Below are 26,690 nucleotides of genomic sequence, written 5' to 3'. Positions count from 1 at the left end.
AGATCTCTTGAATGTCTGTTGAACCTTTTCCTCAGCTTTATCGAGTAGGATATCTTCAGAAGCATTTAGACCTTAAGCTGGTTAGATGTCCTCTTTAATTACAGATATAACTGCAAATATAGTAGATGGTAAGAAATTAATTGAACAGATGATTCTTTAGGTCGTGACTGATAAAAAAACACAAGGATATAAAGATTTTCTAAACAAACAAAGGCATGAAAATTGTGAGTGGTAAAATCACCAGCTTCAGGGAAACAGAGATCAGAGTGTTATAACCTGACAAGAACCAAATTCAAACTCATATCAATAAAATTGTCATAATTAGATCAATATTAATAACAAGTAGTAAAAAAAAAAATCACACTTCTATATGCTTATATGTTTTTAAGTACCACTGTTTTGCAGAATGAACTATCAATTACTCTAATGTAAGAATATATGTAAAAGCAAACAATCTCAATGAAAGCAAGGACCTCAAAAGAAAAGGAGCCAGATAATACTAGAGCTCCCAGGGCTGGATATACAAATCTCCTAGTTTTAATGTTAAATTACATAACAACCTAACAAAGCCTCCTACAAATGACAATGTAGGTGGAGCCATCTCTAAGCCATATATAAGAGTACAAGAAATAGTTTTTCCCCATGTTGCCACTACTTCAGAATCAGGTATGCAGCACTGGTTGCTCTGGCATCTGTATTGTGCTTCTACAAATGCAAATATTGTCTCGCTGTCATTAAAGGAGGGTTGTGCTTTAGAAAATGGTCCAGAATTTTGTTGACTCTATTTAATTATTCAGGTTACTTGCATTTGAGGACCAGATATTGAATTTGGATGTAACAATAGCAAAGTGTTCATATCTATTTAGCTGAATACAATAAAGCAGAAGAGACTTCTGTCAATAGAGCATAAGAAAAATTAAATGCTGCAGAAGACATAAAGGGGCATGTAAAATCTCTTGAAGACAATGTTTCAGTAGAGAACAGATACTTCTCCTAGACAGGCCTAGTGCTCAATTACTTAATAATACAGATTAACTATAACTAATATTACCTTTAATTAATAATAACACACCTCATTATAGTTAAGGAGTCATGATTTCATTGTCTCAAAGATTTTCTACTTCAGTAAGCTCCTTTTTTTTCTCTCTCTATGTATAATTGTTTACCTCTTTCCAAAGTAGTCTACAGGGAAATGCAGGTGCATGTGGCCTTAATCCATGTTTTTAATTGAATGTAATTAATCAATTCAACCAAGCAGCTAAATTGCCATGTTAGAAAGGAGGATCAATCTGTGACAGAGACGGTTAAACCAGGTGCCTGCAGCTCTTGGGGATTACTTGTTGTCAGATTTGTATACCTAAATTCCCCACTTTTTAAATGGGATACAGTGATATAGAATAGAATATTTTGGTTGGAAGGGACCTAAAACGATCATGTCTCACACTGGTAATGTAAAGACTGTGGGTGTTTCATGAATCTTAATTTAAAATGCAGTGGTGAGTTTCACAGAAAAGCTGGGAAGAAAATTAGTAGTAAGGACCTTGGCTGTTCAGCTCCTTAAGAGTACTCTCTCAGACCTTCTTGTATGTAACATGCACGTTAAAACTTATTTAGAAAGAAATGCAAGGAGGAAAAGAGGAAGAACAGGTGCTTAGGAGGAAAAAAAAAAAAAAGAAATATTTTCTTAAAAGTGGAATTAAAAATACAGAAGGGGGGAAAAAGCATATTCAGCAGGAAATATGAAATAGAGTAGAAGTAATTCTTAAACTTTCCTCTTTTCACCCTCCCTTAGAACTTTTTTTCTGCCCACACCTCTGACGGTCATCACTGAGACACTTTTTTTTTCCTGAAAAAGAGGAAGGAAAAACCATCAGCAGCTGTCCTGGGTTCTCGATGACAAAGTGAGCTAAGAAAGGAAGTGTTCCTGATTTACCCCTTGACTTCAAGAGAAGAAGCCTGCCCTATGTGAAAGGGAGAAGCTGCAGCCCTGGGAAGGATGGGAATGCTGGTGAGAGCAGTCGTGCTTATGAGTCCTCTTCTCTTCTGCAGTGGTGAGTCTATGAAAAGGTCTTCTGCCCAGGGCAGTTACTTCCCTGGCACTGATGTATCTACACATGTTTGTACAGGGGTGGTTCTGTTTCAGGAATATAAATATGGAAAAAAGTCAATGTCTTTCCATGCTTCTGGCTCGGTGTTCAGTTGTTTCAAATGCAGTGGCTGCGGAGTGCAACAATGCGTGAAGACTATGGAAACGCTGCCCACGTACTTAGAGTACAGAGATCCCATATACATTGTGATGGTTAATTCACAGAGCACAGGCAGCAGCCCAGCATGAAATGTCTGATTAGTTCTTGTGTTTCCATGAAAGGTGAGGTTTGGAAACTGGCAGAAAAGGATAAAGAAATGTCTATGGAAGAATAGGTCCAGCCCTAAAAGTGACAAAAATGTATAGGGACAAAGGCAAAAGACCTAATTTTTATAGGAAAATGTAAAGAGTTTTAGACTTTGATCCATTGCTTAAGTTGTTTAAATGCAACTTAGTCTGAAAAAGCAGAGTCTTTCAGGAGAACAGACAGTGGAAGAAAAAAATCCTGTACACTGTGGTTTGCTGTTAATGCGTGGTGCTTCCGAGGAAAGCCCTGAGAGTGATGTTGGGTGGCGGGGGCAGACACCAGCTGTGACTGGGGAGCTGTGCAACTCAGGCTTGAGACAAACTCTTTGTCTCAGGTCTAAGTCATCTGCTAATTCTGACCCTGTGTTCTGCCTGGTGTTCACTTGCTTGAAGGTAAGCACCAGGTAGAGCACGAGAGCCTAACTGCACACGTGGCACAGGTCAGTGCCCCTGGCAATCAGCTGTCTACTATCTCTCTTCCTCATGGCACATTCCTTTTTTGTTACCCCATGCCTGAATAGACCATGCCTCACCATCTGCACTGATGACCCATGATTTTGATTTGGTGGATTCCACTTGCTGATGCTCTCACCACCCCTTCAGCACCCAGCAGCTGCCTTCACCGTGATTGTTTCAGGTTTTGGTTTGGTTTGTTGTTTTGTTTTTTTTTTTAATTTTCTTTCTCTGTTCTTCCTGAAGCTTTTCTGGACCTGACTGGCCCCAATGAGATCAAAGGTGTATGGAAGGAGTCTGTCATCTTGCCGTGTGCCTACATGCCTGTGAAGGATTTTGTGCAGCAAACACTCACATGGACTGTTGTACATGACCAGAGCTCTGGCACCATTTTTCGGAGGGATGCCTCTGGTGACCACGTTCTCCTGTCAGAGTACAGGGGCAGAGTCAGCGTCCTGAAGGACACCCCAGGGAATGTGTCTCTCCACATGCTGAACTTGGAGGTCTCTGACAGGGGAACCTATGCTTGCCAGGTCACTTGGAGAGCCAACAACAACAGCCTGGTAACAAAAAGCATCACCACTAAAATGGAGGTTGTTAAAGGTAAGCCCAAGAAGGAAGCTGTGCAGGAGTGGAAGGCTTGGCTCAGGAAGGCTTTTAGGAATTGAATAGACCAGGTAGGCAGTGACCATCCGCTCCCAAATCAGGAGCATTTTGCTGAGTGGTGTCTGACTCTGGTCAGAAGCAGCAAATAGGTCAGAGAGGAATTTTGCCCACGATACTGAGCCCTGTGGTTTGGGGGCTGAGGATTTGTGGCCTCCCACTTACCTATTTGTCCCTGACTCTACCTTTATCTAATGGCTCAAAGTTTTCAAGGGACATGCACCAGAGGAGAAGTCCCTAGGATATTGCATTGCTTTTTTCTGACCAAACATCAACAGCATGGCTGATGCCTGATTATCAGCAAGGCCTGATCTCCCTTTGCCTGGGCACTGGTGACTTACAGAAGAATGTAGAAGGCATTAACACAGCAGAGAAGGTCTTTGTGTAGGAGGTGCAATGGGTGGCATAGATGGTACAGGCACAGCTAAGCCAAGTTTAACCTGTGCAGAGAGGTGATGTGAAAGCAGTGCCCCTCTTCCTCCTGGGAAAGCACTGAAAGCCAGAGCAAGAGCTGCCATGGAGGAAGGCAGGAACCTTCCTCACCGCAACCAGGGCCAGCGTGACCTGGGCCCCATCTGCTTTGTCTTCCAGTTGCAGTGACCAAGCCCATCATCAGGGCCAGCGAGCTGGGGCTGACTTTCCTGCCAGGAGCCAGGACCAGCCTGACCTGCGTGGCCAGCGGGTCCCCTCCCATCAGCTACCGCTGGTTCAGAGGTGCCCCGGGAGGGGAAGCCCTGCTCCTGAGCAGCCAGGCCGAGCTGGCGTGGGACAGCCTGCAGCCCTCCGACACCGGGAAGTACTACTGCGAGGCAGAAAACAGGGTTGGGGACAGGGCTGCACAGCAGAGCGATGTCGTTGAGCTGACGGTGAGAGGTGAGTCCCCAGAACCACGGCTGGAGGGAAAACATCTAGAGTCCTTCCATACTGGAATGGAACAACCTTCATACTTTCTTTCCCTGAAAGAAGAAAACACAAAAAGCCTTGGCATTCTGCACTCTGAAGCATTTCTCATTACTGGTTCTGGCTTTCTATCCATTTTTATTTCCTGTATTCAATTTCTCTCCTCCTCTTTAGAGGAACTAATCTTTTCTGATGCAGAAGAGGGTTTGTATTTAAAACACATTTATTCCTTTTTGGCTTTTTAAAAATTCTCGCTGGCTATGTAATGCTGCCTATTGCTGTTTAGCAAGTTTAGACAAGGAATCCGTACTTCATTTTGGATTATGAGGAACATATGAGAGGTAATTCAGTAGGTGAAAAAAATCAAACTGGTCTTTGTTCCTTATGCTTGGCTACGTGTTTCAGGAAAACACACTGCACTTTATGCACACTCTGTGCTCTGATGTATCCAGGCTCTTTGAGACAGTGCATGATGAATGCCTCATGGAAGAATTGCTACTTTCCTTGGCTGGTAACTTGGTCATCAGAGCCATGAAGCCTGTGATCGCAGAGCCAAGCCCAGGTACCACACAGTGACTTTTGAAAGAGTCAAAGCTCCCAGTGGAATGAAGGTTATGATTGAAACAACGTGTTGGTTTTCATAGCAGTTGCACATAGGAGCATACAGCAGGGGAACAGGAATTAATGATGGCCGTGCTTGTTAATGCTGCTAGCACACAGTCCCCAACTCATCTTCTGGAGAGTGGCTGGTTCCTTGTGGTCTTATCACCAGTGGAGAAGTTCTGCATTGCAGCAGCATCACAAACGTGGTCAAGCTCCTGTGTCAGCCTCTCTCGTTCACCTTGCAGATCTGCCCACAACAACAGTGGCCTCTCAGAGGGATGTGGGAACCTCGAGGAGACACCACCCAACCACAGGTCAGGGTAACAGCAGTTGTGGCTGACAGCAAGGACGAGGAGTCAGGGGGAGGGTTTGACACCAGGGCTTAGCAGTGGGTTTTGTTGCTGGGGAATACAATCTTGACAATATTGTATTTTAGTCCATAAACCTCTGTTTTTGATCCAGATGTTTCTGAATGTAGAACATCCCCCTTTCCTCAATCTCCAGTCCACAGAAGTCTTTTAGCTTGCTCTTAGGGATGTTGTGTCTCTGTATGAGAGGTTCTGTATGTGTCAGGAAATTGTATTTCTAAAAGCCCTAACTTGTAGACCTTATAGGATGTTCTGGGTTCTGTTCTTTTTTAAAGGGCTTTTTTCTTGTTTTATGATCTTGAAGCAAAGCTGCTGAAGTGGGAGGCAGAGCTAATATCTCTAGTGGTAGATACAAGTGATGCAAAAACTGCTTCAGACCTGACTGGAATCAGTCTACCTTACCAAGGACAGTTGTATTGAGGGAGGACTTGTGATTTCCAGTTTGTTTTTGTGGGATGAGGGAATTCAGACCTGGGCTAGAGTAGGTCTGCTTGTTGAAACTTTAGTATTTTTCGGTTATGTTTCATTTGAATTTATAGTGCCCCACCAATCACACAGCAGATTGTGGGAATCGGCACCAGTGACCAGAAGCTAAGGGAAGATGTTGACTATTATTGACTATTATTCTTATAGAAAAAACCCAAACAGAGCCGGTGTTCAGAAGTACCTCAGTAAGCTCTTGGACTCCACGGGGCTCCACCACTACTACAGGTGAGTGGAGGTGTGTGTATAGACACACATATATATAGTTTGTGTGTACGTAGGATATATAGTGTATATATACTATATATAGTTTCTATCTAGTGTATATATATAGTAATATATATATTCTCTCTATATTATAGTGTATATATAGTATACACTTCTAAAGCTTGCCTATTTTTGCTGCCTTGTAAAGGTGATGGAGACATTCTCTTTTGACGCTACAGCTATAACCTGGATTTTCTGGTGCTAAAATGAGGATTGGAAATGCACTCTCTCAGCCTTTCACTCCTGGTTGTTTTGCAGATCTGCCCATAACAGTAGTGACTTCTGACAATGGTGTGGGATATCCAGAAAAGAATTATACAACTCAGAGTAAGTGGAGAGCAAAACAAAGCTAAGAATAGGGTAGTAGTCAGTACCTTCAGCCTCAGGATTACTGTTCTGCCTTTTGGCTGCAAACTGTACTAATGGATGTTCTCGAGGGACTTAGATGATTCATGGTGACTCTTTTAAAGACTCTGGATGTTTTTATGGTGAAAAAAAGCTTTCACTGTTGCAGCATGCAGTTATTGCAGTGTTCCCAGACAGCAGTCCATTTTGATATTTGAGTGTCAAAACTGGAAGAACAGAAAACCTGTGTGAAATTCAAGCAGATCTGCTATACCTCCTCTAACTTTGCAGTGCTGTGGTAGGTTTAAACATGTTCCAAATGCAAATGAAGAGCATCCTTGACCAAAAAGCTGAGGCCCTCTACTTCATGACATGTAGTACAACTATCCTGCTCAGCTCACAGCCTCAGTTAGCCCCAGAATTAAGAGACTCTGCCAGCTGTCTTTATGGCTGCGGTCTCTCGGGGAGATGTACGCACAGTAAGTCTGCCCAGCTCACACAACTGCACCTCTTCAGAGCCATGTGAGCAAGGTGCTGTTAGGATGAGGATGAGCAAGGACAAGCACATGCACTACAGCCCTGTGTGCCCACAACAGGGATGGCTGCTCTTGTCCTTAGGGAAGTGGTCAGCATCATCTAACTGCTACTGTGACCCGGGAGGGCTCCTCTGTTTGAAAGTCATCTGCTGTATTGTTCTAGATTTTCAGAGGACTCACCTGTCCCTGTACCTGGTCATCCTGATTGCTGTGGTTTGCGGTGCTGTGGTTTTCCTTGTCATCTTCCTTATTATTTGCATTAGAAAGCCCAAAGATGGTGAGTAGAATGTTCTGGAAAACTTGAATGTGTTGTGTGAGCCCAGCTTGGTTTCACCTGTAAGGGTTTTGGGGGCTGGGGCTGGTACTGCGCTCGCAGCTACAGGTAGCAGCAGCTCTGGCATTGTACAGGCAGTCGATCAAAATGTTCATGGGTCAAAATAGGTGGTAAAAGATCTAAAGAGGCAGAGAAGCCCCTTTTCCTCAGGAAAGACCTGTTGCAGCAGTCAGGGAGGCTCTGCCAGGCACCGACCAGGGAGGATGCCCCACGGGCAGCAATAACCCACTGCTGCCAAGCCACTCTCTGGGCCAGCACAGTGCCGAAGCAGCCCCTGCAGCCCCCATCCCCGTGCCAGTCCCTGGGGATCCCAGTCTCTGCCCACCCGAGGCCTGCCCACGGTGCTCAGCTCCCCTGCCATGGCATTCCTTAGGGACAGACATCCCGTGGCTCCCAAACTTACCTGCTTGATCGAGTTTGTTGATCAGAACTTTCTGGCAGCAAGTTTATCTTGCCTTGCTACTTTAAAATACCTGTTTGCATCAGCTGCTGTTTAATATTTCCCTTAGTTTTGTACCTGGAGGAAAAAAGGTCATCAGTTCTCCCTATTCAACACAGATTCATTTCCTTTCTAGTCTTCACATGTAGCATATATTTACTGAATGCTTCTGTCTTTCCTGCCCTAATACTAGAAAACCCCTGATCAAATCCTTTATTAGAGTCCCCTTTCCTACTAATAGCACTCTGCAGTGTACAGAGAACACACTGGGGTTTTGTTTGGGGGTTTTTAAATACTGATGGCCATAGTTTTCTCCTTGTCCCTTTGTTTCTTTAATTACCTTTCTACAACTCTGTACCATTAATTAATAATAATTATTACCAAATACTCATTTTGCCTTTTCTCCCTTTTTTTTTCCCTAAAGGAATGCAGAATAACCTCTTTTTAAATTGTTCTTTAAACTTCTAATGAATAGGAAAATTGTGGGAACTGGGAACGTCTAGTTTCTAAACTCAACTTTACCTTTGACCTTGGGCCAGTTATTTTAACCTCGTTGTGCTACAGCTGGGATATGAGGTTTTTTTCATCATCTTGGACTGAATCCTGGGAATAGGAGTCATCACCCACCTAACGTGATCTCTAGGGTTCCTATTTTTATTCTGCCTTCAGAGGCTGCTTTCTCATATTAAGAAGAGACATAGTAGAAATTATTTTTTGAGAATATACGTGCAAATTATTGACACACATTTCTGATTATTTTTTTCCAGCTCAAGTCTATGAAGTAAAATCGTGAGTATAACCCTTCAACATTTTGATGAGTCTTTGGGGGACTGTGTCAGAGCAGGAAAAAAAAAAAAAACAAAACAGCATTACTTAGTTGTCAAGATGAAAAGCCTCTTAAGCAGCATGGATGAAGAGGTTCAAAGTTAACTCAGTAGTACCCTGTACTGATGATCTGTGGGCTTTCCACATCAACACTTACTGTAGGAAGAAAGTTCTTTCTAAACTCAGGTTTCAGCATCCTGATCTACTTGTAATCTATGGAAGGTGTACTGAAAAGACTAATAAACCAGTCAAAATATATAAAGAGAACCACTTATCTAGATATAAATTAAAGCGCTGATGACTTGAGTGCCTTGGTAGAACATACCAGAAGCATTTGCCTAGGTGCTGTGCTTCCCAAGCAGTTTATAAAGCAGCACTTCAAGTGACAGCTGAACCCTGAGCAACTAAATAAATGGTGTGATGGCATTTCTCCTCAGAGGATTTACCTTTGTTTTAAAGGTATCAGATATCATAAGCCACATAGTGGACATAGATTGCCTTCAGTTCCCCATTTACCACTCCTCCACCACTTTTTTTAATACATATATTTTTTTCTTGCAAAGAGCAGTTGTGTGGTTGTGCCATTCTAAGAAATGGTTGTAATCCTTGTGTTGCTTTACATAAATTTTGCTGCCTCTGAAACTCTCCCTGGGTTGGGGGCGATGCTGTTATAATGTCCAAGGTTCTCCTGCCAACTGGAAGCAAAGGAGAAGATTCTCTCCTTCAGAATACTGTCATAATCCAATGGCCCAGGTTTACACAGGTTTGAATCAGAGCACAATCTTGCTCAAAGTCTTGATGGTTGGGAGATGTTTTGTCTAGTCTGACTGCAACTCTTCTTTCATATTGAATTTTATTTCAGCCATAACTCAAGAGCAGCAGCTTCTTCAACATGTGCAAGTACAGGTCATTATGAGGAGCCCATCTCATTGACTGAAAACACCTATGTGATGGAGTCCATGAAAAACAAAAGATCTGAAGAAATAAACGGGAAAAATAATGAATATGAATGTGTTGGAAACACCCAGGAATCTGAATATGAAGTAGGGGACATTGTATGAGAACCAACAGTACTCTACAAATAGAAGTCCTGAAGAGTACCTTCAGGCAAAATTTATCTTCCTACTTACCTTTGCCTCTGAAAAAATAGGTTGGACAAGCAGTTTTTGGTCCTCTGAAATTTGTAGAGCCTTAATAATCTGCAGTGAAAATGCAAACCTCTGTATGAACTCCAGTTACAGTTTGCTGCATAGATCTGGATTTGCTTTTCTTGGTTCCTTCTCACCACCTCTGTAGAAGAAAGCCCTTTGAAAGCCAGGGTATGCAGATCCCAGGTGAAGAGCACTGTACTAAGCTTACTGCTTTATATATCCACAGACTTTGTGTGGTGGGAGTAGAACCAGCACCAAGGGCTGCTCAACACCCCCATCATCTTTGGGCAAGAAGCGCAGTGTTTCTCCTCCCATCCACCTGAAGTGCTGCATAGGTGGTAGAATGTCCTTTCAAATGTGAGATAGCCCATAAAGGAACACTGAAAGACAGATTAAAGCTGGGATGAAACCAAGAACCTTACCACACTAGCAGGACAAAAAGAAGAAATGTCCCGTGCACCCATCGTGCTGTACTCAGTATGCCTTTCTGCAACACTCGCAATATGATGCAGACACGTTTTATAGTTTTGGTGCTGGACAGCTTGGGAGATTCTGATGCTACAGCAGGGCACATTCTTTCTGAGTTCACCTTCTCTATTGTCTCTTTTCACACATTTGATATTTGAAAGAAATGAGATACTTTTCCATAAGTTTCTGGATAGGATTGTTCACACATGCCTAAATTATTTTGATATTAATATCTTTGCATAACCAACTAATTTTTAAAATGCTAGCAAGCACTCACAATTACAGCTCCTCAATACTTTCCTCATAGCTTAGAAGGCCTGAAAGGTAAGTAGGGAGATGAAAAGCTTTGCCATTCATAATTTCTACTACCCTGAGTAAATCTATAACATGGATACTGCAGAGTTATGGAAGAACTTTTTTATAATGAACGATAGGGCAATACTGTGTCTGCTTAAGAGCCATGTGAACAGATGTAAAACAAAACAAGCAATCTGAGGGGTGAGGGGGATATCAGTGGCACAGATACAGGATTAGTGGTGCCCCCCCCCCCCCCCCCCCCAAGATTTGCTGTTCACACTCAGGAAAGATCTGCACCTGCATCTCTCTGCAAGCATCAACTCAAAACTTACAAACTTACCAGCATTCAAAAAGAGTATTAGGTGTTATTAGGAAAGTCATTACACTGCACTAGCAAACAGGATTGTGATACTATAAAAACCCATGGAATGCTTCCACCTTATGTATGCGTGTAGGTCTCCTCTTGGAAGGGTTTAACAGGGCTGGAAATGTTACTGAGAATAATAATAAAGGATGATTAGTGGCATGAAAGCACTTCTGTGCAAATGCATTATACTTTCTCAGCTTGGAAAAAAAGAGAAGAACAAGGCAAAAGGAGCACAGTGTGTTCATCACGACCAGTGTGGAGAAGATTAATAGACACTATTTGTTTATAAATTTTCTGAAAAGGAAGCAAATGTTAGCTAAAATTATCTGGTAGAACTTTTAAAGGGAGAGGAAAAGTACTTCTTTTATGCAATATAGAAATAACTGTGGAATGCAATACTACTCATCCAGTGCTATAAAAACGCAAAGTACACAGAGGTCCAATGAGAAATTAGAGGAATTAATGATACAAAAGTTTATCAAAACCACCAGGCACACTTTACTACATAAGGTACTTATTAGTGACTTTGTAGTTTCTCCCTGAATTTCCTGTACCACTAGTTTTATTTCTCTTTTTTTAAGAAGATACTTAAAAATCAAGGGCTGGGAAACCTTGATTTCAAAATGGAAAGGGAACAAACGGCAGCTTTTGTTGGTGATGAGGTCTTGGAAAAAATTGTCAACATGTACATGCAGCTTATTGCAAATGTGGAGCAGCAAATGAACATCATTAAACTGAAAGACTGCAAAGTTAGTAGATTTTGTTATACTTCTTTTTATTTTCCCTATAAAATGGGTGTGTATGAATGTCTGTGTGTGCCCAGGAATTACACTCTTAGGAACATATTATGTCCCTTCACCTGAAAGCAGAGAAATTATTGTGAATCTGATAGAGTTTGGGGTATATTTTGGGTGTTGTGTCAGTTGCTGTTTGTAGGTTGTAGTCAGCCACAGTATAGGGAACATAAGATGCAAGAGTTGTTGCTAGTCCAATTTGAGGTTCAAAGCTAATGAAATTAGACATTTAGGGTGTGAAAGAAAATTAGTTCTATTACGAAGAGTGTAAAAATCCAGTGAAGTCTGACAGTCTTTTTTCCTAAGCAGGAAGGTGAGTGGGGGAGGAAAACTGTTTCAATATTATTGCAAGGCACACTTATCACCTAAAGGTTTTTTTACAGAACAACAGAAAAATCATGACTGGATAGTGTGTTAATGTGATAACAAATCAACAGTGTTGACATTTTCTGGGAAACTGTCATGTTTTCTTAATCTTTCCATTCTAGATGAGGTTGCAGTTTTTTAAGTCTGCAGTAATGTTCTCATTCTTTAAAAAGGGGTTTTAAAAAGTGTGTGTGTGTGAACAGAATGTCACTGTTACTGGAAAGCAGCCCACCTGTCTGAACTCCATCCAAGAAACAAAGTTACTGCAATGGGAATATGGGGATTCAGTGCTACATGGAGCAACTGGAAAGCAGAGGTACACCAAAGTCAAACGACAGGGTGAATATCTGAACAAAGAGGTGGACATGAAATATGTTGCTTGGAGAATGAGGAGAAAAGAACTTGTCCTTTCTGTAAGTGGTGTGATGGGTACAGTCATCCGGATCAGTAGACTTGACTCTTTGGGAGACAGCTGAGCTCTGTATGAACAAAAGAATGGCAGCACGGACAGCACCACAAGCTCTTCGCTCCCTGCTTGTATTTCCACCACTGCTAGTCTTGACCTAGCTGGGAAAGAGCCTCTGAGCTGTGCTAGGATGGGACAGTTATTTTAAACAATGTCACCTCACCTGTCAGGTCTTGGCAGTTAGCTTGCTTTCCCTTCTCCTTTCATCTTTGTTTTCAGAAAGAAAGTGTGGATTTTGCACTAGATGATGAAGTGTTCCTAAAGGTTCTGCAAAAGTTGATGTGTCATCAGTTGGGCAGAGAGACCCAGTGTGTCAGTAAGCACACTGGGTTTGCAACGTGTGTTTTCTCAGGTGGGACTGTGGTAATGCTCGATACACTCAGAGTACCTCAACATGCCTGCCACAGCTACTGAAATGGGGACTCGGTTCTGGCTGCCCAGGATGACTCACAGCACCGTTCATTTGAGGTGGTGTGATGTGGCCAGAGCTCCAGCCCAAGAAGAGACCACTAAGGCAAGATAGAGGTATGGAGACAAAGGGCTTTGCAAGGATGGGCAGGCTGGTCACAACGCGGTCTGAGCATATCAGGTGCTCCCACTGCTATGGATGACGGCTGTCAGGTATCCCACAGCTGTGCCACAAAAATAAAAAAACAATTAAATTCCACTTGCATTGCAAAGCTACAGGTGATGTAGCTGTACAGATATGGATAAATAGCGGATTCGTACTGGCTGGACAACCATGGCCTGGAGTTGGTGATGTTAAATAAAACCATTTTAAGGCAAGCAGTAAAAGGCAAGCTCATAAAACTTGAAAGAAATCCATGAATTAGGTTCTCTGTGTGTTTTGTGTCTGCATGCACTGTTGGACAGCTGGATAATGCAAGACAGGGATTGCATCCTAATTCAGTGTGGGATATCTCTGGGCAAAAGGGCAGTTGTACATCTTCTGCAGCACATCGATGGCATACAGCGGCATGCCAGGAAGGCACGCTGAGGTTAAAGCAGATCTTCCTAGACCAGCACTTGTGTTTAGTAAACCAGAGCTCAACCAGCCTTTGTGGAGCCACTAAAGGAGGAACTGGGAAGCTTGCAAGGAGCAAGCACTGTGGTAGCAGCAAGGCTACCAAAAGCATCAGTAACTAATGAATGTGATAACTGCATGTAAAGGTAAAATCTGTATTGCTCTAATAGCTGAATTTATGAAACCCATCTGTGGCACCAAGAATGTCTCAAGTCTCACAGTAAAAATTGCCTTTTTTTCTGAATGCAAATGGTTCAAAAAGAGCACTTTGAGACCTTCATTCTTCAGTTACCTAGTTTTTGTGGGTTTGCTCAAAGCTTGGTACTGAATTTCACACCCTTTCAGGCTAAAAATTTTGTTTCATCACCAGAAAAATTGTAGTAAACTTCTCTAGCCTCTGGCAGACTATGTCAAAATATGAATGTAAGATGCAGGCTCTGCAGAGCTGGTCCCTATGAGTAGGGTCTGAGGTCCCATCTGCACTCATTTTCAGGGAAACGGGGACTTTACTGCGCCACGTCTAGTTAGCCTGAGATCTGGTAGCAGAGATTGCAGAACAAAGAGTTATTACTGGTCACTTTGTCTGAGCTGTGATACCTGAAAAAATGATGCTTGAAAGTGTGTTATGTCCAGTATGTGGAAGGAAGGTGGGTGCCTGCGGGGGGAAAAGGCTGCAGGGTGCCTTACCCGCCTGGCACTGCAATGGAGAAAGCAATGGATTCGATCCAAAGCAGAGACACAAATAAATATGGTTCATTATGATAAACTAGGTAACTATCCATAATGTCTGAGACATTAAAAGCTTTTTCTTCCTGTGTTCAGATGCAAAACTATGAGTTCCTCTGGTAAGAAAGAAATGGGCTATGTGACTCAGGGAGGAGAAAACTTGCAGCTACATCTCTGTCCCAGGGAGAGAAAGATGTCATGTACATCACATTTGAGGAACTACAGTTCTTCATGTTTATTTTAGCTAAATAGTCATTTTTTTATCCTGTATAATTACAGCTTCAGGAAGTCTTGCACGTCCGGTTCAAAAAGTTGTTGTATCAGCAGTTTTAGCTTGGGTTTTCAGCTTGTTCTGGGGCATGTTCCCCAAAATCCAGCTTCTTACAAAGTGTCTTGTGTAGGAGATAGTTTATTGGGACAAGTTTCTGTTGTCAGTCATGGGCCAGGGTGTGCAAAAGGTTGGCTTTAAATCAACTCTCTGAAAATGGGCTCATACTCATTCTTCCCATGACATTGCTTGAATTTTAATGAGTACTTTTTTGTTTGTTTGCTTATTTGCTTTTAGGCAGGATTCAAACATAGCTAATGGTTTCTTTGTGGCAGAGTGGGCAGAGGGAGTACAGGCAGTGTGAGCTGGTACCACTCTAGTAGCTTCAGATAAAAAGTGAAGAAGAAAAGGCAGCAAAAATCAAGTTTCCACCACGCCAGCAAGCATATGCTCTGCAAGAATGGGTGGTGCTGCTGCCTCTCTGGTCTTCCTCAGCACGATGACAGCTGCAGTAGCTCTTAGCCCAGAACCTCACATGAATTTGTTGCACCAGGTCTTGCCACACCACATTCAGCTTTTTTGCTCCAGGCTGCCCGTGATTGCTACAGGCAAGTTTTACTGCAGCAATAAGCAGAGCGCAGCTGAAATCACCTTCAGCAAACCACCCAAGTGTGGACAGGCCTCCACCTGAAGACTGAAATGAGACCTGCATAGTTCTCATCAGTTTACTCACTTCAGGAAAATGAAGAGAGTCTCCAGTTTTCATTGCCCTGCATAGAGAGGGATCATTGACAAATGGCAGCACTTCCAGAGAACGGTCTGGGCTCAGCTGCAAGGTAAACACTTAAGCTAAAGCAAATAGATATCTGTCATGATGGGACGTAGGGGTGGCAAAACTACACCAATCACCTTTCCCTCCCAGCTCCAACTGAAAATGGCTCCCTGTATTTCAGGCACACCTGCCTCCTGCTCAAAGATACTATTCTCCTGGTGCGGTTGTTAAAACTATATTCTAAATCATGTCTATTGAATAAATGCCAAGAAGTTGTTTTAGTGAATGATTAAAAGCCTTTAACAGAATTCACTAGGTTAGTAGATTTGCTTTTATACATGTTTCCTATCTTCTGTAATTCCATCTCCTTTTGGTAATAATTAGCAGGTGCATATTAATTCTGTGCATAACACTTGTTGATAACTTTTGGATGTACTTTTAAAGGTACCCTTACAGAGCACACCCAGAATGTCTCCTGGATTAAAGTCCCTCTATCGTCAGTCGTGTCACCTCCCTAGAAAACACCCTGTGTGCTTGAAGAGCATGAAACATGATGACTTTTGCCCATGAACAGCAGAAATTCGTACCAAGATAGTCTGTGATGCTGTGAAAATGAGAGCAGCAGGCAGTGGCCATCTGATCACCAGTAGATGGTAAAAGTTTGTGTAATGTAAATGCAGATTACTCTAGCTTGTTAAACTTTAATTTCCCCATGCACCTTCTCCATGGCCCTGGTAGGTATACCTGCATCTGTAGCTGCACTGCAGTAGGACATAATTTCTGGGCAGATGGTAGAACATGGAGTTTTGGCAGGAAAATTCCTATCATAGTAAAGAGCAGAATGCTGTGTTGGTTTTTTTATTATTATCTCTTCTCTGCACATTTTCCGTTCAAACAGAAAAAAGCAGTAAAAATGGCATCCTAAGTTTTCTGATCTAAAAGGCTCAGACTGTTTGGGAAAAAAATTAGGGCTGGTTGTCTTCCTTACTCAGGTCACAGACTGACCTACTCAGTAGATGAACAGGGTTGCCTGCAGAGTCTCTTGCTGCAGAAGCTGATACAGGTGTGTGGTGAAAGAGCAAAGTACCATCAGCAGGAGAAGACACTAAGGAAATGGAATTGAGCATCAACAAGTCAGTCTCTGCCTCATGCTCTTGTATGGTGTTAAGTGAGTCAGTGCACTCAGACCTGTGCTTTTCCATTTCTGGGTGTCCAGTTTTGAGCCCTCATGGTACAATGGAGAGAGATGATGAGAGCTCTACTGAGCAATGTCATCACACATAAGTCAGAGGGAGCTGAATTCATGCTTCACAAGCATCCTCAGGTTTGCTTTCCCTTGCTGCTGAGTGACTGACTGTGTAGTCATCATAAAGCTCTTTCTATCATTGTGAAATGAATGCAAATGTGTAATAAAAGAAAGAAGGAAAAAAAAAAAAAGAAAGAAACACACAATTATGAAGAATAATAAAAAAGAGGGCTAGTCACAATAGTAAAGAGAATGGTAAGAGAAGTGGGTGGGGACAGGGGAATATGAAATGGAATGGGATAGATCCTTAAAGTCTTTGTCCATCCTTTATTCTCCACCTAAGTCAGCAGTGAAATGGACTCGTGATGATTCAGAAAGAGGATCCTAGATGACAAAGGACAGAAGAAAGGGAACTATTCTTCACTTGCATTCTGATCCCAGGAGTGTGGGGGTCTCTCACAAAGTGCAGGGAAAGGAGGACGGACCTGCAGTTCTGGGAGAATGGCAGAAGTTGTGCGGATAGTGGTGTTTGTGATGGCTTTCATCAGCTGCAATGGTGAGTAAATGCTTCAATGTATAACAACAAAAAGCAGCGTACTAAGAGGGCAGGGGAAATCTTTTGAATTATAGTGTCTTACTTTTTAAAAATTGTCAAGTGTGGAAAGTCTTTAGTTTCTTGTATGAAAAATAGAGCCTGAGAATTCACAAGAGTCTCCTTTGGTACCAAATACAACAGGGTGCTTTTAAGAATGGAGCAAATAGGGCAGTATCGGGCAAAAGGTCAACTCCCGTGCCCCAAAGCAAAAACCAAACAGCATCATTCAGGACCCTTGGAGAGGATCTGCTCTGGTGTGCTAGCTTCCAAAACAGACTTTGTGAAGCTGAAATATGCATTCTTCTAGAATTTATTAATGCATCATTGTTGTTCTGATAGCATGGTCCTGGGAAGAAGAGGGGCTGTAATTGTAAGACTAGGTGTGGGCGCACGCATGATTCCCTTTGGCCTCTCCTGATCTACTGACTCCCTAGGTGCATTAGGAGAGGTGATACTGGAATCTTTGCTTCGATTCATATGCCCATGAGGCATATGTGCCACTCCTAGGCCACATCTAACACTGACACTGGCAGACGGAGGATTGGGGAAACAGGAGAAATGTGCTTTAACAGGTTCTATACAGAAGCACAGAATTGATCCTGACATTTAGAAAAATTGGTTGAAATATGTTTCCCATTTCACCATAAAAAAACCCAGCTTTGTAGATTTCTGGGATCTGCCTCTCAAGTGACTTAGTGTGAGTTAATGCAGCTGAACATAACCAGTGCCTTTATGGGGAGGGGAAAAGGGGGAACGGGATAAGAGGGTATGGTTAGAGGTGAGCCAAGTTCAGCTAAATTAAAATAATTTGCTACTTACAAGAGGCGTTTCCCAGAGGAGCTGTGGTCTCAGTGGGCAGGTGGCTGGAGTGACTGGGAGAATGATCTGGGTACCACCAAATCCACCCCCTCCTCTCCTGTGCCCACGTGAGTGCTTGGCAGAGTGATTATCTGGTTGAAGTGGGTATGATCCAAGAAATCTAGGTCAGATCTGAAGTTCTCTAAAACTAAAGCAATAAATTGGGTTTGGTCCACTATTCTTGTTCCAGATCCAGTACTTCAGAACAGATCCCTAAAGGCTCCTGCCTGCATGGCACTTCCATGCCACCAGGACAGCTGGTGCTGACAGGCTAGGAAGGAAGATGCTGAATCATTTTAGAAAATGGGACAGAATATATGAGTTCGGGTTTTTTCCACTATCATGCATTATGGATATTACAAATCCCTCTGATCAGTCGTCAGATCTCTAACATAGCCCTTCAGGTTTTCGCCTATTTCCCTCCAGTGGAAGAATTCACATTGCTTGTCTGGAAGACTACATCCCAGTTTAAGTGTTACTAGGAGGAAATACTTCTTTTAAAAATGCTGTCTCAGAGGGCTTTATTTCACTGAGTTTCTCCCATTCTTTCCAATCATCTATCCTTTGGAATCATCTCTGCTAATGTTGAAATTGGTCACATACAGAGTGCAGCTGCTCCGCAGGGAATCAGTGGATGCTGGCAGCTATTTCATGACACACAGCAGTGCAAAACAATATGGGAGAGATGTTCAAACAAAACTGTGTCCAGATGAATACACTGGATAGTAAACTTACTTGAATTTGAGTGCACCAAATGCCTTGAGGGTACTTCTAAGACGTTTTCTAAATAGCTTCCACCCTTCTTAGATTTTCTTGGTGGGAGTCTGTGAAAAGAGGAATAAGAGAAACGGAAAACCTTTAAAAACTGATACATCAAAGAGTTGCATTTGATTGGGATGTGAGATTTGAAGAATGGAGTGTGCCTGCCCTCTCAAAGACATCCTGTAAAGGAAAACCAAAGCTCCATATCAGAAACAAGCTTCCACTATGCTCAGCCCCAGCAGTCCCCTCAGTTCTTGTGGACACAGATCCACAGATGCTTGCCTTCCCCCAACTGGCACCTCCTGCTAGCTCTGAGACACACTCTTGCACAGAGACGTGCTTCTCCTCGCACAGCTATATTGCAGGGTCCTGTGAGCACCAGGGAAGTTGCACAAAAAATAGTGATGTTAATGAATGCAAATATGTTGCGTTCATTGTTAGTTGCAGTGAAGCAGTAAACTTGCTTTGTTCATCCTTCCTCCCATACAGAAGGTAGAAGTCAGCACTGCAAGTGGTGTCAGAGCATCCCGTGTCAGTGGGGGGAGGCTTTTGCTGTTTGACTCATCATGTGCAAGTGTAAGCAGAAGTAGGGTGTAAAGGCTGGGGCTAGACAGCATGAATAAGAGATGCTCCTTAAGGTCTTGTGAAGACTGTAACTGTGATGCTGCCAAAAGGAGCAGGATCTGTGCCTCTCTGTACCAAGAAGGAATTGAGAACTGGCAAGTGTCCAGAGAGAAACAATGAAAATAGCCATGAGGTCTAAGCAACTGTTCACTTCCCTATGCTCACTGCGGTGGGGACAGGCCCTGGTTTAGCTGGCTGTGGTCTACAGCACATCTAAGACGTGGCCACATACTGGCTTCCACCGCCTGGTGATTCCCATCTATCCTAACTTTCTCCTCTTCTACTGTGTTCTTATTTTTCCCGTTCAACTGTTGTTCCCTGCAGCCCTCCTGGATCTGTCTGGTGTCTACCAGGTCAAGGGCACATGGATGGAATCCACCACTTTACCATGTACTTATGTGCCCTCAGAAGGTTTCACACAGCAAACGCTCAGATGGAGCATGGAGCGAGACTATAGCACCTCTACCATCTTTCGGAGGGACGATTCTGGTGACCACATCTTGTTGTCTCAGTTCCGAGGCCGGGTCAGTGTCCCAAAGCACAGCCCAGGGGACGCCTCACTCCTAATCAAGAACCTTGAAATCCCTGACAGTGGACACTACACCTGTCAAGTCATCTGGAGGTCTGAAAATAACAGCTTGATAACAAAGGAGGTGACCACTACAGTTAAAGTTGTCAAAGGTAAATGCAGCAATAAAGCCCTGCTCTTGTGTAACCAGCCTAATACACAGAGCATGTAGAAGAAGCAACTAGTGGGAACAGTCTTTCATACCATACTGGCCACCCACACCCAGGCTAGGTGTTGATGCATTCTCCTCCTTTGTTGTGTTAGCCCTTCTTCTCCACTTGTGGAGGCGTAGGGATGGACTGGGGAAGGGGGATCGGGTAGTATATACCCCAGTCTGGATCTACCAATGGGACACTTGAACCCCTGGTGCTTGAGGTAACATCCAGATCTGGTTTTGGTTTTGTGTAAGTAGGCAGCATCTCTGTGGTTCTTGTAGCAAGTGGGACAGCCCATGGGTGTTGTACTAGCTAAATCTGCCTTCTCCCCTTCCCAAGCATCCTCAGTGTGTGCTAGAAAAACCTGTCTTTCTGCAAGGGGGACATGCACTCAATATAGCTCAACTTGTATGATACGGCAGTAGCAATGGTGGCATAGCTGGTGTAAATTTGTCTTTAGGCACAGGTGAACCGAGCTTAACCTGTGCAGAGAGGTGATGTGAAAGCAGTGCCCCTCTTCCTCCTGGGAAAGCACTGAAAGCCAGAGCAAGAACTGCCATGGAGGAAGGCAGGAACCTTCCTCACCGCAACCAGGGCCAGCGTGACCTGGGCCCCATCTGCTTTGTCTTCCAGTTGCAGTGACCAAGCCCATCATCAGGGCCAGCGAGCTGGGGCTGACTTTCCTGCCAGGAGCCAGGACCAGCCTGACCTGCGTGGCCAGCGGGTCCCCTCCCATCAGCTACCGCTGGTTCAGAGGTGCCCCGGGAGGGGAAGCCCTGCTCCTGAGCAGCCAGGCCGAGCTGGCGTGGGACAGCCTGCAGCCCTCCGACACCGGGAAGTACTACTGCGAGGCAGAAAACAGGGTTGGGGACAGGGCTGCGCAGCAGAGCGATGTCGTTGAGCTGACGGTGAGAGGTGAGTCCCCAGCCTAGAACTCCTCATCTCCACTGCACAAGCTGGGCCAGAGCTACCCACAGCTGTACCCCCGGGGCAGCAGCAGAGTCAGTGCTAGAGGGACCACATCATGGGAAACTGGGGGGGCTGCACTGCTTCAGCAAGAGGTCACCTGGGGCAAGAAACCTGGCTTGGGGCTTCATGTGTCAGGGAGCCTTAAGGTGCCACTGTTAACCGTTCCCAGACCAGCCAGGGAGTCACTGAAGCAGAGATGAAATGAGAAAGTCCTGTGAAAGCCTGGATGAGTTCCAGCAGGATGAAGCCAAAGCATTCCCCGGTTGTGGTGTAGCCAGCCACAAGTGCTGGCACAGAGACGTACCATGTCAGCCAGGGCTGCCAGGGACCCCCAGGGGTGATGGCCTGGGATGGGAGGACACGAGTGCCACATGCTGCCTGCAAGCCTGCCAGCAGAACACACGCAGGATGACACATCAGGGATAAAAATCTGACTTGTTGCTCCCAGAACAGGTCCAATGGGTGTTTTCTTTCTGTTCACCTCAGATGTGTTAGCCTGAGAGAATCAAAGCAGTGTACTTGACAAAACGGGGCTGGTAGCTTCAGGGCAGCAGTTACGCCCAGTCCGGGAGAGCTGTACTGCTGAGCCCCCAGTGCTGGGCAGCTGGACGGGCTCACTGGCGAGCAGAGATTGCTGCCCACCCCGCTGCCACTTTGCAGAGCAAACCCAGCTCTCCCGATGCTGCAGGGCAGCTCGGGGAAGGGTTACATCGCACTCACCCTTATGCTTTGGCAGATCTGCCCACAGCGACACCGGTGTTGGGGACAGATGCCGTTTCGGAGGGGCCTCCCATTGCCACAGGTGAGTGGTCTCGTGCTGGAAAACACAAAATTCACACTAACGAGGGCAGGTTGATGAACGCAGTCTGCAGACCGAACATCGAGCCTGGCTGCTGCATTTCGCGGCAGATACACTGCCGCAGGGACCGAATCCCCGGCCTGACAAACATCGGGTTTTCTCTAGGGAGGAGCTGCCCTCCCGGCCACCCATCCGCAGGCCTGCCCGAGTGGGCTTATTGCCTCAAGTTTCCTTCGTGTTTCTGCCTGATAGGGGCTGAAAACGCTCACGCTGACCTCAGCCCCGGCCCGCGGCGGTCGCAGGCGGCAGTTGCGGGTTTCGGTCGGGTTTTGAGCACGTCGAAACGCGTGTTCAAGGCGCGGCGCGGCTAACGCGGGGGGGTGGGGGGGCGCGCTGGGCTCCCCCCACCGCCGCTGGCACCGCGCTCCCGCCTCCGCAGGTGCCCCCCGGGCCGCGCCCGCTCCGCGCCTCTACGCGCTGGCGACCGCGCTGGGCGGAGCCGCGCTCCTGGCGCTCCTCGCCGTGCTGCTGCGCCGGTGGCGGAACAAGGCGGGTGAGCGGAGGGACGGGACGGGGATGGACGGGGCGGGCGGAGGCGGGAGCGGCGAGAAACCCGGCCCAGGGGCGGGAGGGGTGGCAGAGGGCAGCCCCGGGTCCGCGGGGACGGGGCGGGCGGGAGGGCGAGGTGCTCGCCACGGGCTCCATCCTGGGCCCCCCCAGCCCCAGCCGGCCCCTTCCAGGGAGAGGCAGGGTGAGAGAGTTATTCCTGAAGGTGAGAATACCTGGAAGGAGCTGGGGGCTTTTCCTGTGGCACATAAAATATGTTGATGCACACCTTCAATTCTTCTGTTTTGTTTTGTTTTTTGTTTCTTTTTTTTTTTTTTTACAGAACCTCTCTATGAAGTTGCTTTGTGAGTACAGTTTTTCACCTGGGATGTCAGGAAGACTTTAAGGGCTTCGTACTGATGTCTGTTTCCAAAAAGCCTCTTTGCTCAGTGGAAAGCCAAAGATTTCTTTGACTTGCAGGGGGAAGATCTGAATACCTTGACGGTCCATTTAGTTAGCAGCATGAGGTCGTTAACATTTTAGTGCAGGAGGTAGCAAGAGTCTGTTCTTTAATATGTTAGAATGAGAGAAAGATATTCTGGCTCCTTCGCTCTGCCTTGCAGATGCCATGGGAAAACTGTTCTCCGTAATAAATTCCCACCATTATTTCACAAAGCAAAGGACAGGAATTCTTAGCTCTTCCCTCGAGATAAGTTCCTTCTATACATGCCTTTCTCTGTAAGAAACACATCCCAGTTCTTATCCAAGTATTCCTTTGTGTAATTCCTATCTGCTTACAATTATATAAACATATCTTCTGCCCTGTCCTAATCTCAACCTTTAATCCCTTCATACTACTTTCCTATTCAGAGACATGCCTTAGTCATCTGTAGCCTTACACACTGCCATTTTCCCCAATTATTACTGGTAGTTATTTTCTAAAGGCCAGCCTATCTTCTGGTAACTCTTTTGAATATAATATGATAATGCCATGAGAGTTTATGGTACCCATGTTAAGTGTTTATTGCTTCTAGTGTCTTTCAGAGCCTCTCAGACTCTCACTACATTAATATAAATTTTGCTGTTCCACAGATTATGTGATAGATCTTGTCTTTGACTGAGATGTAAATCAAATTACTTCTGATTTAGTTGCTGTTTTCAATAATGTCTCTCTGTTGTTTCAGCCATAGCACTGCAGATGTCACAAGATTGGAGACTGATGTGGAAGACCCTCTTCAGTGCCTACATGAGGAGACAAATTCTAAGACTGAAACATCCAGTGACACTTTCACCATGAAATACAACAGTCAGGACAGCATATGCATCAGGAAAAATCCTGAGTATGAGAACCTTGTGAATTCAATGGAATCAGAATATGAAATAGCAATAATTTAGTAGAGTACCAGCTTTTCCACATGAGCAGCCATGCAGGGCTGCAGATACTGAATGGTAAGCTTTACCAAAGGAAACACTTCCTCCTGTCTGCCTTCTACTCTGATAAATATACCAGTCTCACTGCTTTCTTTAACCCAGGGGAACTGCATAACCTTCTTAGGCTTTGGCAAATGAGGCCCAGCCTGTTGGTGCAGAAACCCTCAGCCAAGTGGTTATCTACCTACTTTTATAGAACGAATAATTTCTGAGCAGCCTGAAGGACCAAGGTGAGGAAGAGATGATCTAAAGGAGTGGAAGCACAAATGTCTTTAGCCTGCAAATCAAGGTGTAGCTGGCTGCAAGGCTGCTAGCCAGGAACACTGGCAAGGTGTACTCTCAGTTTGTGTTCCCATTAGGACATCCCAGATTGCATGGAGCCAGAGATTTTACTGGAAATGGATATCCTCTGGCTTTTACAGCTCACCAAATACTGGTTGTGCATCCTGCTTGTCCTTGAGTCTTTTTTATTAGAGGGACCACACAGTGGGGGGTTGATGCCCCAGGAATGTCATTTTTACTACCAGTCTGGAGCTTATTGCTTAGAGGAAGAGGGACTGGCCCTGTAGGTGATGAGCCTCCTAACTGCCACCCTCTGGTGTTCTGGAAAAACAGAATTAGTGTTGAAGGAAATGCTAGCATTTTGTTTTTACAGTGTGGGGGAAGAGGCATAATAAAATAGAAATTTGAGGCATTTGTAATCATGATTGAGCACAGGACCCCTCTGGACACAAAAGACTGACAGTAGTTCACTCACAAATCAATCTGTGTGATTACAACAGAGATATTAATGCTGACTTGTGTTACGGGGATACTGTGAGTGCTCATGTTTGTATAACGCCTTGAAAAGTGCTTGATTAGAGCAATGTATTTTCTTTCCTGGGGCAAATACAAAAGTATTCAAAGGATTTTGTTGCATGTGAATTCTGACTTCCTTGATACTTCACCATCCAGCACCATCATTTTTCTGTTGCTTGCAAATTTATACTTTTTCTCACTCTTCTGATTTAATTCTACAGAACAGGCAGGGGTACAGTCATGGCCATGGTTTGACTTGGAAGTTTGACTTGGGTTTCCCTTTTAAAGAGGAGAGGACAGGCAGAGGGCATGAAGTCAGCCCACACCAGACTCCTTGCATGGCTACACCTCACCACACCCCCCAAAGCTAGTTTTCAGGGCCATGGTGATGCCTCTACATGCAAAGTCACAAACCTGCAGCTGCCTACTACAGTGAGAGCCCAGTAAGTCACGGTGCTCCAAAGAATGATGATGTCAGGCTGAGGCCTGGAGTCAGTGGAATAATTCTCATTTCTGTGAGTTGATTAGAAGCATCAATGGTTGAACTGGGCACTTTTAAGTCCGAAGGTTTTCCATTAGCACCTTTCTTCCACATGCTTCATCTAGTTCTAGGGTTTTTTTTAGGGATTTATCACAGCAGAGTGTAAAGTGTTATGCTACCAAATCACTGTCAGAGGTTAGAATAACTCTGAGGATTCTTAATACTGATTCTTCATTCACTGTCAGTGGAAGGTTAAAGTCTGCTCAAGAGCCTGAGAAGAGACGTCATCTAAATGGTTTTACAAACTTACTTGTGGTTTAGCTCAGGAGTTAAAATCCTTTACTTTAATCTCACACCATTGTTCAACACATTGATTTGCTCTAAAAAGCAGCTGCTTTAAAAAAATGTTCTGCAGCTCTCTTTATGTTGGTTCTTGGAGACACAAATCAAAGATTCTCTTCCAAATGGAAAATAGCTCCATGGCCAACCGGGACACCAGCTGAGCATCGCAGCATCGGACGGTCGTGTTGGCTCCACGGGGCTGACAGGAGCACATGAAGCTGCTGCTACCCCAGTGAACTAATGCCCCGACCACTGAATCTGGTCCCAGGGAGCCATGGTGAGAAAAGGTATCTCTGCATGCTGAAAAAACATCTCCTATCTACTTCCTGAGCACGGAGAGGCTGGGAGGATAGACCCCAGAGCAAGGCAGAAGACAGCAACAGTGAGATACAGGAATTCACTCGCTCCTGAGAGACCATTTCCTACACACATGTTCCATGCCAGAACCAGGCCAGGAGAAGTTGCTGCAAAGCACCATGACTGTGGCTTTGGAAATGCCCTGGCAGCAAATGCACAAGCACTGCTGGGAGGAGGTGTTGTGGTTTAACCCCAGCCAGCAACTAAGCATCACGCAGCCACTCGCTCACTCCTCCCCCCTCCAAGTGAGATAGGGAGGAGAATCGGAAAAGAAGTAAAATTCGTGGGTTGAGATAAGAATGGTTTAATAACTAAAATAAGATATAATACAATAGTAACAATAACAAAATTATAACACTACCAATGAAAAGGAATATAATAGAAAGAAGAAAATCCAAGGAAAGACAAGTGATGCACAATGCAGTTGCTCACCACCTGCTCACTGATGCCTAAGCAGCAATCTCCCCTCTCCCGGCCAACTCCCCCCTCCAGTTTATATACTGACCATGACATTCTACAGTATGGCATATCCCTTTGGCTAGTTCAGGGCAGCTGTCCTGGCCATGCTCCCTTCCAGCTTCTTGTGCACCAGCTCACTGGAATAACATGAGAAACTGAAAAATCCTTAACTTCGGATAAGTGCGATGTAGCAACAGCTAACACATCAGTGTGTTGTCAACAGTGTTCTCACACTAAATCCCAAACATAGCACTGTACCAGCTACTAGGAAGAAAATTAACTTTATCCCAGCTGAAACCAGGACAGGAGGGCAGAGCAGGTCCCACACCACCAACCCAGAGGCCCTTGGGCAAGGGGCACGGCCGATTCGGCCCAGCAGAAGACTACGGGGTC

The 26,690-nt window shown here is 44.7% G+C and overlaps 2 protein-coding genes across 4 annotated transcripts; both read left to right on the top strand.

Annotated features, from left to right (window-relative positions):
* Positions 1-1,796: 1,796 nt before the first annotated feature.
* On the top strand, positions 1,797-11,644 carry LOC104367107 (V-set and immunoglobulin domain-containing protein 4-like). The gene is made up of 9 exons (XM_032996053.2): positions 1,797-2,051; positions 3,092-3,448; positions 4,100-4,381; positions 5,257-5,325; positions 6,013-6,090; positions 6,388-6,456; positions 7,174-7,287; positions 8,551-8,572; positions 9,471-11,644. Exons 1-9 carry the CDS (start codon positions 1,997-1,999, stop codon positions 9,667-9,669), a joined length of 1,245 nt encoding a protein of 414 aa, XP_032851944.1. The 5' UTR covers positions 1,797-1,996; the 3' UTR covers positions 9,670-11,644.
* Positions 11,645-16,921: 5,277 nt separating this feature from the next.
* Positions 16,922-24,768, top strand: LOC104367105 (V-set and immunoglobulin domain-containing protein 4-like). Of its 3 annotated transcripts, XM_042807535.1 has the most exons (7): positions 16,922-17,109; positions 19,717-20,073; positions 20,749-21,030; positions 21,821-21,886; positions 22,323-22,436; positions 22,773-22,794; positions 23,614-24,768. In XM_042807535.1, exons 1-7 carry the CDS (start codon positions 17,055-17,057, stop codon positions 23,822-23,824), a joined length of 1,107 nt encoding a protein of 368 aa, XP_042663469.1. In that variant the 5' UTR covers positions 16,922-17,054; the 3' UTR covers positions 23,825-24,768. The 3 variants fall into 3 exon arrangements, with proteins under 3 accessions (XP_042663469.1, XP_042663470.1, XP_042663468.1); XM_042807536.1 differs by lacking the exon at positions 22,773-22,794 and having other exon boundaries at positions 23,614-23,818; XM_042807534.1 differs by lacking the exons at positions 22,323-22,436; positions 22,773-22,794; positions 23,614-24,768 and having other exon boundaries at positions 21,821-22,315.
* Positions 24,769-26,690: the final 1,922 nt, after the last annotated feature.

Source organism: Tyto alba, unplaced genomic scaffold (genome assembly GCF_018691265.1).
Source record: "Tyto alba isolate M040663 unplaced genomic scaffold, T.alba_DEE_v4.0 Super-Scaffold_5, whole genome shotgun sequence".
In the NCBI taxonomy this organism is placed as follows: domain Eukaryota; kingdom Metazoa; phylum Chordata; class Aves; order Strigiformes; family Tytonidae; genus Tyto; species Tyto alba.
The sequence above is the reverse complement of the archived record's forward strand: the minus strand, read 5'-3'. Positions and strand labels throughout refer to the sequence as shown.

Bases quoted from the DNA above. Each gene is read 5' to 3' on its own strand.
- LOC104367107 (XM_032996053.2), top strand. From the start codon at position 1,997: ATGGGAATGCTGGTGAGAGCAGTCGTGCTTATGAGTCCTCTTCTCTTC. The intron at 5,326-6,012 runs GTCAGGGTAACA...TTATTCTTATAG, and splicing joins GAGACACCACCCAACCACAG to AAAAAACCCAAACAGAGCCG. The intron at 6,457-7,173 runs GTAAGTGGAGAG...GTATTGTTCTAG, and splicing joins AAAGAATTATACAACTCAGA to ATTTTCAGAGGACTCACCTG.
- LOC104367105 (XM_042807534.1), top strand. From the start codon at position 17,055: ATGGCAGAAGTTGTGCGGATAGTGGTGTTTGTGATGGCTTTCATCAGC. The intron at 17,110-19,716 runs GTGAGTAAATGC...TGTTCCCTGCAG, and splicing joins GGCTTTCATCAGCTGCAATG to CCCTCCTGGATCTGTCTGGT. The intron at 21,031-21,820 runs GTGAGTCCCCAG...ATGCTTTGGCAG, and splicing joins CGTTGAGCTGACGGTGAGAG to ATCTGCCCACAGCGACACCG.